This window comes from Emys orbicularis, chromosome 5 (genome assembly GCF_028017835.1).
Source record: "Emys orbicularis isolate rEmyOrb1 chromosome 5, rEmyOrb1.hap1, whole genome shotgun sequence".
Classification (NCBI taxonomy): Eukaryota; Metazoa; Chordata; order Testudines; family Emydidae; genus Emys; species Emys orbicularis.
The window spans coordinates 40842856-40857888 of NC_088687.1; the positions used below are offsets into that span (position 1 = coordinate 40842856).

Consider the following 15033-nt stretch of genomic DNA (forward strand, 5'->3'; position numbering starts at 1 on the left):
TACCTTGTGTTTATACTCCTTACTTTCACTGTGCAGGATCAAGCCCCTGGAATGTAGCTAAAGTTGAGAAAGTTAAGAGGACATTGAGTTTTTAGTAACAGTCCCAATCAGAAATTTGAAAATAAAAGACCTGCTCCAGTCCTGATTTAAATTGGCAATTAAGTTTGGAGTTTTGCTATTGACTATATTAGATGCAGGAAAGAGCCCCAAATTTCTTTCACTACTAATCTTCTCCTTCAACCACTTGTAAACATTAGTTTGTTTTCTTGCATTTCTTGTGGTGCACAAACTTATTCTGTCTTGTTCAGTTATTTTCTGAAATAAATATTATCAAAGTGCCAGGAATAGGAATTCCTAGCAAAATAGCTTGATAACTTGGCAGAAGCAGAGCACAAAGTGTTGTGGGCCAAAGACCTCTTAAAAACATGCACAATTGTAAATTTTGCATAATGGGTATATGGCGGGCATCATCTGCCAGTTTGTACACAAATTCTCTATCCCCTTTTTAATGATTCCAAGCAAACAGGATGTTAGGAATCATTAAAAAGGGGATAGAGAATAAGACTGAGAATATATTATTGCCCTTATATAAATCCATGGTTCGCCCACATCTCGAATACTGTGTACAGATGTGGTCTCCTCACCTCAAAAAAGATATTCTAGCACTAGAAAAGGTTCAGAAAAGAGCAACTAAAATGATTAAGGGTTTAGAGAGGGTCCCATATGAGGAAAGATTAAAGAGGCTAGGACTCTTCAGTTTGGAAAAGAGAAGACTAAGGGGGGACATGATAGAGGTATATAAAATCATGAGTGATGTTGAGAAAGTGGATAAGGAAAAGTTATTTACTTATTCCCATAATACAAGAACTAGGGGTCACCAAAAGAAATTAATAGGCAGCAGGTTTAAAACAAATAAAAGGAAGTTCTTCTTCACGCAGCGCACAGTCAACTTGTGGAACTCCTTACCTGAGGAGGTTGTGAAGGCTAGGACTATAACAATGTTTAAAAGGGGACTGGATAAATTCATGGTGGCTAAGTCCATAAATGGCTATTAGCCAGGATGGGTAAGAATGGTGTCCCTAGCCTCTGTTCGTCAGAGGATGGAGATGGATGGCAGGAGAGAGATCACTTGATCATTGCCTGTTAGGTTCACTCCCTCTGGGGCACCTGGCATTGGCCACTGTCGGTAGACAGATACTGGGCTAGATGGACCTTTGGTCTGACCCAGTACGGCCTTTCTTATGTTCTTATGCAAGGTTTTTCCCTTACAAATGGATTTACTCACTATTGTCAGTGAGGTCCATTACAGTTTAACCCTGTAGATTTTACATATATAAGCAATGGATTTTGGCTTTAAATTTTGTGGCTCCTTCAGTGTTAGATTTTTAAAAAAATAATATACCTCTTTCTGTTGCATTAAAAATACAATAAGAGGATGTGTGGTTAAGCACTCAGAAGGCAGGAAAAGACAAAGCTACATGTTGCAAACACAAACTTAATATTGACCCCTGTGTATTATATATGATACATTCTGCAATTACATTGATGTTCTGTTTCCTAAATAATACTATATAATACACAATTTTTGTTGCAACCTTAGTTAGCTGTCTTGCAATACTTGCTTTATTCTTTTATATTTAATTTTATTGTCATATTTTTCCAGCTTATATTTTCAAATAGGTATTTTAATAATTTTGTCAGTAGCTATTATCTTTTTAGTCAACACCACAGTTTTCTTTAGGTACAGCTCAGAGCACAAGTTGCAAACTTAGGTGGCTCATGTGCCAGTAAGTTTCTGTTATTGCCCTGCGTTATATTATATTTAATATGGAGTATATAAGCATGGTTTATTGCATACTTTTAGTATAAAATACTTAATGTAAACAGAATAGTACACTGTAGTACACATATGCATCTAACATAGTAGAAAAGATTGTAATTTATATTGTATTGTCTGAGAAGTAGTGTGTGACCATGTAATGAAAGAATCTCATCATGTACACACACAACAGGGCAGAGTTAAGGATATGCATGCAACTTTAACTTCTTGAGAGAAATTTTAACTTTAAGCATTTAAGCATACAACCATAACTTCTCTTACCTTTTTTTTTTTTTTTTTTTTTTTTAATATAATCTTGTTATGAAATCCCCTATGTGTGGAGGGTGGGGAGAGGCAGGGTTTGCTTGCTTGCTTTGCTTTTAGAAAAATGACAGGAAAGGAAATTATATAACATGAAAATATTTGGCTGGACACCACTGGAATGCCCTGCGTCCTACACTTTGAGTTCCACAGGAGGAGCTCCTGTCTTGCCAATTTTGGGTGTGCTGCTTTGTATCTTTCAAGTTTTTAGTGCAGGCCAAATCCCTGTCTTCTTTTGTGTACTTGCAGCAGAATTGATACAGTTTCCTATGCAAGTGGGGGCAGGATGTGGGAGTTGGGCAGGGCATATGCATACTTGTGTGGAATGGAGCTCAGTCTGCAGAAGCTCTCTGCCAGTGTGACCTTCTTTTCAATGTATGTAACATGTCCCTCTCTCTGCTTGATCCACAGAAAAGGTGATCTCTTACAGCTGCCAGCTATGGGATCTAGGGCCAGATTTTAAAAGGCGTTTAGGTGCCTAATGATGCAGATCAGCATTTTTGAAAATCCCACTAGGTGCCTAACTGTCTAACTCCAATTAAAACCCCCTTTAAAAATCTGGGCCTTGATCTTTTTATTCAAGATGTAGAGAGTCTCTTGATATCCTGTGTTCAGTTCCTGATGATGACCAAAGTGGTGCTTGTGTAACAAGCACGCTGAAAGTAGCTGGGGCTAGACTACAGGTGGGGTGTAGGATCTCTCTTACTCATGTCCTATAGAATTAGGAAGTGCAAAGGTGAAACTTGTGAGTCATAGAATATGAATATAATAAATAATGGAGGGGGAATTAACAGAATTGGTTAAAACGTTACAAAAGAAACTACTGAAGCTCTGAATTAATTTCTGAGCCTATACTTAGCAATGGTTTGCCTGCTACCAGCTAGTTGAAATGCAATAATATTTTTATGGATGCATTAAACCTCTACTTTTCTTTTTCTTTTAGACTATACTGTCTATAAAGCTTGCTGAAGATAGACATATGTGCTGCAATGGTGACATAAATTATTAAGCAGGACTGGAACAAGTTGTTGAAAAGTTGGTTTTTTTTAATGCTGCTGCTGTTGGAAGCAATCTAAGGCAAGTATACAACATGAGTTTTATCATGAAACTTCACAGACATTTTCAAAGAACAGTTATCTTGCTTGCCACTTTTTGTATGGTGAGCATTGTTATTTCTGCTTACTATTTGTATAATGGCTACAAACAGGAAAATGAACTTTCTGAGATCTCTTCAGAATTGGAATGTGGTGATCTTCAGCTGTTGCCATACAAGTTAATGGAGCTGAAGACAGTGAAGCCCATTGATCCCATGAGGACTGATCCCGTAGTGCTGGTGTTTGTGGAAAGCCAGTACTCAACACTCGGTCAAGATATAATAACAATTCTAGAATCCAGCAGATTTCAGTATCACATAGAGATTGCTCCTGGGAAAGGTGATCTTCCAGTGCTTATAGACAAAAATAAAGGCAAATATGTTCTCATTGTATATGAAAATATTTTAAAGTATGTGAATATGGACTCATGGAACAAAGGCCTTCTAGATAAATACTGTATTGAATATGGTGTGGGTGTCATTGGATTCCATAAAGGCAGCGAGAACAGCTTGCAGAGCATTCAGTTTAAGGGCTTTCCTTTCCATGTTCATGGCAATCTGGGTGTTAAGGACTGTTGTGTTAACCCTCATTCCCCATTGCTTCATGTAACTAAATCCTCTAAGCTTGATAAAGGTCCCTTGCCTGGAAATGACTGGACAGTTTTCCAGATTAATCATTCAGCCTATCAGCCAGTGATATTTGCAAAAATAAAGACTACAGAAAACCTCCCACTACCCATCACTAAAAATGCTCTCCATGCCACAGTAGTTCATGACCTGGGGCTTCATGATGGGATTCAGAGAGTCCTCTTCGGCAACAACTTGAACTTTTGGCTGCACAAGCTGATCTTTATAGATGCCGTCTCTTTCCTGTCTGGGAAAAAGCTCACGTTGTCCTTGGATAGGTACATTCTTGTTGACATAGATGACATCTTTGTTGGGAAGGAAGGAACAAGGATGAATGTCAATGATGTGCAGGTACAGTATGTGCAAAAACCACTGTTCTGCTCCTGCAAAAGCTTCAGCATGAATTCTTATTTTTTAAACTGAAATTAATATTTGAAATTTACCAAAAATGCAAATCTATCTTGCTGCACCAATCCCAAGTATATGTGTTTGGCACAGGAAAAATCCCTTGGGGTTTGGGGAGACAGAATCCTTCTCCCTTGCAGGCTACAAAGTTCCTTTGTGGCACCTGCTGCAACCTCAGAGCTGGAATAGAGTCTATAGCCTTTTAACTTGCCTCTTGCAAAGGTGCTGGGAGAGGCTGGTGGATCATAGTGACAGATCCTCTGGCCAATTCAGGTACTCACCGAAGTGACAGAGAAGGAGCACCTGCTGAACTTCGCTGAAGGTGTGTGCTCCTGTTTGAATCTTGGGATTCTGCTTTCCTGCCCACATGGAAACTGGTTCTGCTGTATCCAGAGCCCTCTGCGTCTATGAAAGGGAATAAAGAGGATAGGGTTTCCCACTGATAGCAGCCAAACTTATAAAAAGTTAAGAAATTGGAAAGGATCTGATCCTGCAAGGTGCTAAGCACTTCATGGGAGATACTTCACTGGGAATTGAGGATATTCACACTTTCCAGGAGGTCTCCAGCACCTCTCAGGATTGGAGCTAGATCCTTAGTATGTAATACATGCATGTTGCCATCAGCCAAACTTACAAGCAGAAGGTGAATGAGTTGATCTGATAATAAATGCCAACATAAATTTTAAAGAAGACCATATTGGATTATTAACCATTTTTGAAGTGTCAGGAGTTAGTCACAGCTTTTCACCCTTCTTATTTCCATATTTTGTGGCTCTTACATGCAACCAAGCTAGTGTTTATACATGTTTGAAATGATCACTCTCTGTCACTTGTTGACTTTCCAGTGCTTGTGAGTTTTGCACTATTTTTAGTTATAAACACATGTAGAGTCCTTTTTCACTCTATATTGCGCTGCCATTCAAGTACAGTGGTGGGTTATGGGTGAATGAGGATGACCTTTGAAACACATTATTTTTATGCTTTACACCTATTCTTTTTTGAAAGAATCTAGTAGTAAAACAGATGAACAAAGAACACCTTGCAAAACCTGAGGTCTTTGTTCTAGAAGCTAAAAATTGGACAAATGATGAAGATATTTGTTAGTCTAGCTAGAAATGTTGGCAGTGTAAGAGCTGTAAGAGACAACTATTAGTGGGTAATATTTTGCTAATTTCAGTGTTGCTTTTTTTAACCTGTACTTAGTTGATAAAGAGGATCTCATTAAATTACCACTAAATTTATTGAGCTACAAAACCCTCTAAATATATTGGCTCATTCAACAAGTGTTTTTGGATTGACAATTTCACACTCAGTTTTTCTTCAAAATTATAATTGACACATTCTCTCAATTTTTCCAAAAATGTAAAACGATAACCTTAAAGTGTATTAAAATTGATATATTTCTGATATAAAACTGTTGGAGGCTACCCAAAAATGCTTTCAACACATATATTCTGTAAGGATCTTCACTTTTTTGGATACCTAAGCAGTTTCATACAAATATAGGTACACAAGAAAAAAGGCACGATAACCTCTGTCTGTGTGTGATGTGTGGTTGCAGCATTTCATTTTGGTGTTGAGAACCTCTTAAATACAAAGTTGAATTACAGGGAAGATTTAGAGCCTGGTGCTGCTCCCATTTCAGTCAGTGTGACAAAGCTGCTTTGAAGTACTGGACTAATGAAATGCATAAATAAAACCTGAATTAAGAAATAATACAGGGTCTCCACTATAATAAACTATGAGGATCAGAAATAGTATTTTTCCCATTGTTTTTTTTTTTTCTGTGAAGTGAACCTAGGGTGACCAGATAGCAAGTGTGAAAAATCGGGATGGGGTGGGGGGTAATAGGAGCCCCAAATATCGGGACTGTCCCTATAAAATCGGCACATCTGGTCACCGTAAGTGAACCTCAAAATGACATTTTGGGTTCTGTTAGAATAATAATTCACTGAAGTTAGTGTTCAAAAGCAATAAACTATACAGACAAATTTAAAAGACATTCATTGAGAATAAAATATCTTTAATTCTTAAAGAAAATGCAAAAGCAGTGAGATTTGTTACTATTTTGTGAGGCTAGTTCATAGTATTTACAAAATACTTACTGCCAAATGGGAAAAAAAATGAAATTTTATAGAAAATAGGGCTGTCAATTAATTGCAGTTAACTCACGCGATTAACTCAAAAAAATTAATCACGATTAAAAAAATTAATTGTGATTAGTTGCCGTTTTAATCACACTGTTAAACAATAGAATACCAAGTTAAATTTATTAAATATTTTTGTATGTTTTTCTACGTTTTCAAATATATTGATTTCAATTACAACAGAATATGAAGTGTACACTGCTCACTTTATATTATTATTTTTAATTACAAATATTTGCACTGTAAAAATGATAAAATAAATAGTATTTTTCAATTCACCTCATACAAGTACTGTAGTGCAATCTGTTTATCATGAAAATGCAACTTACAATGTAGGGTGGGTTTTTTTGTTTGTTTTTGTTTGTTTGTTACATAACTGCACTCAAAAACAAAACGATGTAAAACCTTAGAGCCTACCAGTCCACTCAGTCCTACTTCTTGTTCAGCCAATCCCTAATACAACAAGTTTGTTTACATTTACAGGAGATAACGCTGCCCACTTCTTATTTACAGTGTCACCAGAAAGTGAGAACAGGTGTTTGCATGGCACTTTTGTAGCCAGCATTACAAGGTATTTATGTGCCAGATATGCTAACCATTCATATGCCCCTTCATGCTTCAGCCACCATTCCAGAAGACATGCTTCCATGCTGATAACGCTTGTTACAAATTTAATTAACACATTTTTTTTGACTGAACTCCTTGGGGGAGAATTGTATGGCTCCTGCTCTGTTTTACCCACATTCTGCCATATATTTCATGTTCTAGTAGTCTCAGATGACTCAGCACATGTTGTTTATTTTAAGAACACTTTCGCTGCAAATTTAACAAAACGCAAAGAAGGTACCGTGAGATTTCTAAAAATAGCTATAGCACTCAACCCACGGTTTAAGTATCTGAAGTGCCTTCTAAAATCTGAGAGGGATGAGGTGTGGAGCTTGCTTTCAGAAGTCTTAAAAGAACAACACTCCAATGCAGAATCTACAGAACCCGAACCACCAAAAAAGAAAATCAGCCTTCTGCTGGTGGCATCTGAGTCAGATTATGAAAATGAACATGTCGGTCCGCACTGTTTTGGATCATTGAGCAGAACCTCTCATCTGCCTGGACACATGTCCTCTGGAATGGTGGATGAAGCATGTAGAGACACATGAAACTTTAGCACATCTGGCACATAAATATCTTTCGACGCTGGTTGCAACAGTGCCATGTGAACGCCTGTTCTCGCTTTCAGGTGACATTATGAACAAGAAGCAGGCAGCATTATTTCCTTCAAATGTAAACAAACTTGTCTGAGCGATTGGTTGAACAAGAAATAGGACTGAGTGGACTTGTAGGTTCTAAAGTTTTACATTGTTTTGTTTTTGAATGCAGTTATTTTTTGTACATACTTCTACATTTGTAAGTTCAACTTTCATGATAAAGAGATTGCACTACAATACTTGTATTAGGTGAATTGAAAAATACTATTTTTGTTTTTTACAGTGCAAATAATTGTAATAAAAAATAAATATAAAGTGAGCACTGTACACTTTGTATTCCGTGTTGTAATTGAAATCAAGTGCTCCTCCTCCCTTTGTTCTTCACTTGGTGACCATCCTAGCCCACAATGCTGTCTATTTCTACACTGTGCTAATGGTGTCCATTGGTGCCTCCCCACCAGGACATGGTAGCAGCAGTGAGTGTGGAAGAAAGGACCTGGGCCGATACTGAGAAAGCAGCCTGAAAGAAGGCTGTGAAGGTACTGACTGGGAATGGGTAGCACAGTTGAGATTCCATTTTGGAGCTAATTGACTGTTTGAAAATGTAGAAAACATCCAAAAATTTAAATAAATGGTATTCTATTATTGTTTAATAGTGTGATTAATCGCAATTAATTTTTTTAATCATTTCACAGCTCTAATGGAAAGTAATATCAAAGCAGAGATAATTTCTGAACCACTACAACAGATGCAACCATTTAAATAGAGTTGTTTTTTGAAACAGTGGCATCTGAAAAAAAGTGTTCATTTCAGATCCTTAATCTACTTAAAGCTAATGTATTCTGTTAAACATGTTGTTAGCACTGTCAGATGCAATGTATCTCCATTAGTATTAATATCAAAGGAGTTATCCTCTGCAACACAATGACATGCTGAATGAATGAAGTAGAATTAATTTGAAGCAGCTGAATATCTGTTACTGAAAACCATATTTGGTTTGGTTGGAAAACCAAAACATATTTGGTTTTCAATAACATATTAGATCATATTAGATATGAGGGATAGTGGTTTGAGTTCTGCTGCACTGCCTGTAACACAGAGAATTGTGTGCCTCAAGTATGAAAATAGACTGCCTAATAGGGATGTTGTTTATATTCAGCATCCATGATTAACTCATTTTAGCTAAGCTAACAACATTTAAATTCTAACAATGTAGCATTGGAACTGATGCTTTTCTACATATTTCAGTTTCATCTAAAAATTACAGAGCTGTTTGACATAATTATAACTTATTTCCTATTAAATTTAATATTAAATTTCTGGCCATATTCATTCCTAGTATAACTCGATTGAAGTCACACAGTGGGGCCCTGAAACACTAATGGAGCCTTTATTGTTGGTCTGTAGAACTGAACATTTTAGTTCAATTTATGGTTGGACCTACACAAGTGCTTTGGAGAAGCTGAGAGGACAGACAGCCCTACCCCCACCCCAATGATCCCACGCAGTGCGAAGTTAATAATTCATATCATTAGGCTGAAGAACATAAGATGGGTAAAACATCTAGTGTTGCCACCAGGAAACCCTGAAAGAAACTGCTCTGGGTGGGTTTGGGTGAGCTTAAACTATACTTTTTCCATAGTGTAATGAGTCTCACTGTCCTGAACGCTCCTCAGAGGTATTGTGGGTTCAAAAGACATGGCCTAATTCTAGTTACTAACTTGTTAAAAAGAAACAGAATGGTTGACAGGGCAAGTTAATGTTCTTTCACAAATAATAAAAGGGGGAGTGATAGATACAAAGGCAATGCAGCAGAGTTGAGGCAGGATGAGTTATGAGTTACAGTAAAGGTACATATAGACTCAGATTTTCAAAAGAACTAAAAGTTTAATCACTCCATTTAGGCACCTAGATAAGTCACTAGAACAACGGGAACCACTGGGTCCTAAATACTTTTATAAGTGGCCACTTTATTGAGGTGTCCAAATGGGAGCTGATCACTTTTGAAAATAGTTATTATATTGATTGTTTAGCCTCAGCTCACTGCTCACAAATCTATAGTTACTCCTTTGAAGTGAGGGGGAGCTGAGTGTCCTCAGCATCTGAAAATCAGGCAGAAGACATCTCAGCTTCAGCATCCAGGCTTTAGGCACACAGAATTAATAGACACTTCAGGTAAAAACAGTCCTATGCCATCAGATTTTTCATAAGTTCATCAATACAAAAACTAATGAGGGGCAGTCAGGCCTTGCTGTTTTTGTTTATCAACATTCTAACTACTAACTTATTAAACAGTAAGGTAGTTTCAATCGTAATCATAATGGGGAGGCCACCCTACTGTAATTTTAGCTGTAAAAAACCCCTCAAATTGTGTTTAGATTGAGATTACCTGATCATTACTGATGTGGCTGTCACTGTATGAAATTTAAGCCAATAAGAATATAGTGTTGTTGTTGTTTTTTTTTCAGTATGGTACAGTGAGTAGCTGTCACTCTGCATCAGCAATGTCCATCCATCTTAGTTTATTTACTTTGTCACATTTGATATAATAGGAATAATGTCAATGGAAGAAAATGTTATTGCAGCCTAATTGCCTCCTACTGAAAATAAACTTGGTAACATCACCTCCATATTCATTTTCAATAAATTGTTTCTCTTTCTCTCTCAGTATTTATCTATCAGGAAGAGGCTATTATCCAGTGACAATGTTATATTCCATTCACTTATCTGTTTCTTTTAGTAGCCTAAAAGGCTGTGCTTTTATGAACACCCCTCATTTGGAACTGGAAGTACGCAATCAGGCAGAAGCAGAGATTTAAAAAAAAAAAAAAGCAAATACAGTACAATAATGTGTTAAATGTAAACTACTAAAAAAAAAAAAGGAAAGTTTTTTAAAAACTGACAAGGTAAGGAAACTGTTCCTGTGCTTGTTTTGTTTAAATTAAGATGGTTAAAAGAAGCATTTTTCTTCTACATAGTAAAATTTCAAAGCTGTACTAAGTCAATGTTTAGTTGTAAACTTTTGAAAGAACAACCATCATGTTTTGTTCAGAGTTACGAACACTTTGCCAATTCTGCACTGAAGTAGAGTCCAGTGGCAGCTGCTCTAAGTCATGTCAGGATTAGGGCCATTGATAAATATCAGGAAGCTATAACCAGTACCCTAATGTCCTCCTCATCCTATCTCCTGCACTGAGCATTGCTCTTGCAGAGGAGAGAATTTAGCCTATGAGAATTAATACCTAGTGTCCCATAGTCTGCATAAGAACAACTGTCAGATCATAAGGTCATATCAATGACAGGGTCAGATCAATGGTCCATCTGACCCAGTATCTTGTCTTCTGATAGTGGCCAATGCCAGGTGCTTCAGATGGAATTAACAGAACAGGCAATCAGCAATTGATCCATCCTGTCATCTGTTCCCAGCTTCTGGCAATCAGAGGTTAGGAACACCCAGAGCATGGGGTTGCATCCCTGACCATCTTCGCTAATCGCCAATGATGGACCTATCCTCCATGAATTTATATAGTTCTTTTTTGAACCCTGTTATAGTTTTGGCCTTCACAGCATCCCCTGGCAATGAGTTCCACAGGTTGACTGTGTGTTGTGTGATGAAGTACTTGCTTTTGATTGTTTTAAACCAGCTACCTATTAATTTCATTGGGTGACCCCTTGTTCTTGTGTTATGTCAAGGAGTAATAATACTTCCTTATTCACTTTCTCTACACCAGTCACAATTTTATACACCTCTATCATATGCCCTGTTAGTCATCTCTTTTCCATGCTGAAAATTCCAGTCTTTTTAATCTCTCTTCATATGAATGCTGTTCCATATCCTTAATCATTTTTGTTGTGCTTCTCTATATGTTTTCCAATTCTAATATATCTTTTTTTTTGAGATGGGGTGACCAGAACTGCATGCAGTATTCCAGGTGTGGGCGGACCATGGATTTGTATAGTGGCATTATGATATTTTCTGTCTTTTATTATCTATCCTTTTCCAAATAGCTCCTAACATTGTTAGTTTTTTGACTGCCACTGCAAATTGAGCAAATGTTTTCAGAGAACTATCCACAATTACTCCAACATCTTTCTTGAGTAGCAGCAGCTAATTTAGACCCCATCATTTTGTAAGTATAGTTGGGATTATGTTTTCCAATGTGCATTACTTTGCATTTATCAACATTGAATTTCATCTGCCATTTTGTCGCCTGGTCTCCCAGTTTTGTGAGATCCCTTTGTAACTCTTTGCAGTCTACTTTAGACTTAATTATCTTGAATAATTTTGTATCATCTGCAAATTTTGCTGCTTCACTTTTTGCCCATTTTTTCAGATAATTTATGAATATGTTGAACAGCAGTGATCCCAGTACAGACCGCTGGGGGACACCACTATTTATATCTCTCCCTTCTGAAAACTGATAATTTATTCCTGTCGTTTATTTTCTGTCTTTTCACCAGTTACTGATCATGAGAGGACCTTCTCTCTTATCCTATGACTGTTTACTTTGCTTAAGAGCCTTTGGTGAGGGACTCTTCTCAAGCCTTCAAAGGCTTTCTGAATGTCCAACTACACTATCTCCACTGGATCACCCTTTTCCACATGTTTGATGACCCCTTCCAAGAATTCTAATAGATTGGTGAGACATGATTTCCCTTTGCAATAGCCAAGTTGACTCATCCCCAACAAAATCATGTTCATCTATGTGTCTGATCATTCTGTTCTTTACTCTAGTGTCAACCAATTTGCCTGGTACTGGTTAGGCTTACTGGCCTGTAATTGCCAGGGTTGTTTCTAGAGTAATTTTTAAAAATTGATGTTATATTCGTTATCCTCCAGCATCTGGCACAGAAGCTGATTTAAATGATAGGTTACATACCACAGTTAGTAGTTCTGCAATTTCATATTTTAGTTCCTCCAGAACTCTTGGATAAATACCATCTGGTCCTGGTGATTTATTACTGTTTAATTTATCAATATTTTCCCAAACCACTTCTATTGACACCTCAATCTGGGACAGTTCCTCAGATTTGTCACCTAAAAAGAATGGCTCAGGTGTGGGGATCTCTCTCATTCTTTGCAGTCAAGATTGATCCAATGATTCATTTAGCGTCTCTGCAATGACTTTATCTTCCTTGAGTGTTTCTACAGCACCTTGATCGTCCAGTGGCCCCACTGATTGTTTGGCGGGCTTCCTGCTTCTAGCTACTGCATGCATCCCTGAGCTGCTGAGTTCAATATTTCTTTGCTTAGTCTAATGGATTTCTCACACCAGATCTGACTTATATGATTACGTGCAATCTGCTATGTTTTGGATATGCAGAAGCTATAAATGTGCAGATGCTTTTATTGAGTTTAGGTGAACAAGCTCTATTCCTTATTTGAAACTTTCCTGCTCATAGAAACTGTATGAAATTCTTGCTTTTTTTATCTTTATATTACAAATGTGCCTAGATTTGATGGGACATTTCAGGGTATATTTTATGCTGCCCTGTTAACAGTTTTTTGAAGTATCCTTCCATCCAATATGCTATATTTTTACATGAAAGAATGGCCCTCACATGTTTAATATACACCACTGAAATTATTTAAAACAAAAAAATTGGGAAAGGACTTTCTTGAACATTCCTTTTCAATTATTTGTACATTGGAGGGGCCTAAATATTTACATCCGGGGGAGGTTTGAATACTTTTTGTGTGTCTTAGAGGAGGATGGGTGGGAAAAGGTTTCAGAAACCTTGAACTACTGAGAGAATAAACCAGACTGTTTACCAACACCTTCCAGAGAGAAAGCTTAAAAATATCTTCAAACACCTTTTGGATTTTAAAGGGGAATTCTTTCCTTATTTATGTTACTATTTTGATTTAGTTTTTAAATAAAAAGATTATTTGTAAATAAGTGATACCTCATCGAAAGAGTCTGTTACACAATTACAACGGAAGGGAATTAGACATGAGAGGCTGAATTATATTTATTACATCGTAATATAAGAAATGTCTTGTGAATGCAAAATATTCAGACATTTCTTTTTTAAGTTCCTTTATAAATAAACACAGCTGTATGATTAATTAACTATTTGCAACTTCCTCTTGTTTTTAAGGTTCTTTTTATCTTCCTAATTTATTAGCCAGGTTATCTTTACAGCTTTTTTTATTACATTTATTATAAATGTATGTTCCATCTTTACAGTTCATGCAGGGCTTTCATGGCGTTGTACAGTGACTTGTTTGGAATAATATGTAAAAGGTACAAGAGATAAAGAAAAAAAGAAGAAAGACAGGAAATGTTATTAACTATGTAGGTTCCATTGTATCTTATGCCCTAGGGAGATTGAATTAACTGCTGGAGCATATTATTTCATATACAATTATGGAAAGTTATGCATCATGAAGCAGTAGACAATATACTAATTAGATCTTAAAATTATAATATAACTTTAAACTAATTTATGAAAACTATTCAATAGATTTTTTTTATGCCCGGCTACTATTTTAAAGAACGTTGTGCCAATCAGTTATTAACATTTAATATGTCAAAGGAGAAGATGTAGGTAAGTTGGCTCACACAGAATACTGCTGTGAATTTCAATGTAGGGGGATTGTTTAATATTTCTGCCTTTTATCACAAAAACATATTTTGCCTTAGAAGCAGTATAGTGGTGCCTAAGAGCAAGAATGTGGTGTGAAAACCACTGCCCATAGGAGTGGGACTTCAGGAACGCTGCCAGATGGGGGGTCCATTGTATCTGCCTCAGGCACTGTGCCTCTAGGATTGCCAGAGAGACAGGAAGGGGAGGTAATATCTTTTACTAGAGAAACTTCTGTTGGTGAAAGAGACAAGCTTTTGAGCTACAGAGAGCTCTTCTGCATGTCTGAGAAAGGTACTCATAGGCCAGGCTATACTAAAAAATTTAGTGGGCTTAAGTAAGCTGACCTAGCCCCTGGTGTAGACAGTGCTATAATTCTTCCGTCAACCTAACTACCGCCTCTCCGGGAGGTGAATTACCTACGCTGACAGGGGAACCCTTCCTTGCACAGTAGGTAGTGTCTACACTGAAGCACTAAGGTATCTGTGCTGCTCTGGTGTTTTAAATGTAGACATGCCCATAGTGTCACAGCTGAATACATAAGTATTAGCATAAGTAGTTAACACATGTTGTAAGAGATCATTCAAAGTGAAGTAGACTGTTAACACCTTTGCAGTCATAGGACAATAAAAGAGGGTTTATTGGGTTACAGATTGTTGTAATAGGCCATAGTCTTTATTAAGACCATGGTTTTTAGTGTCTAACAAAGCTATGAATTTGAATTCCTGGGCTTTTGAAGGTGTTGTGCAGGTTTCCTTTGAGGATGAAGACTGAGAGGTCAGATGTGGAGTGATTATTTTGTGAAAAGTGTTCACACACAGGTGATATGAT

General features: G+C 37.0%; 1 protein-coding gene across 3 annotated transcripts in view; it reads left to right on the plus strand.

Annotated features, from left to right (window-relative positions):
* Positions 1-3230: 3230 nt before the first annotated feature.
* The window catches only part of LOC135879032 (bifunctional heparan sulfate N-deacetylase/N-sulfotransferase 3), a 96478-nt gene continuing 84675 nt past the window's right edge, over positions 3231-15033 (plus strand). For all 3 annotated transcript variants that reach the window (XM_065404835.1, XM_065404836.1, XM_065404837.1), the window contains exon 1: positions 3231-4211. In XM_065404835.1, the coding sequence (XP_065260907.1) occupies positions 3231-4211 (981 nt within the window). The remainder of the gene's footprint in view (positions 4212-15033) is intronic.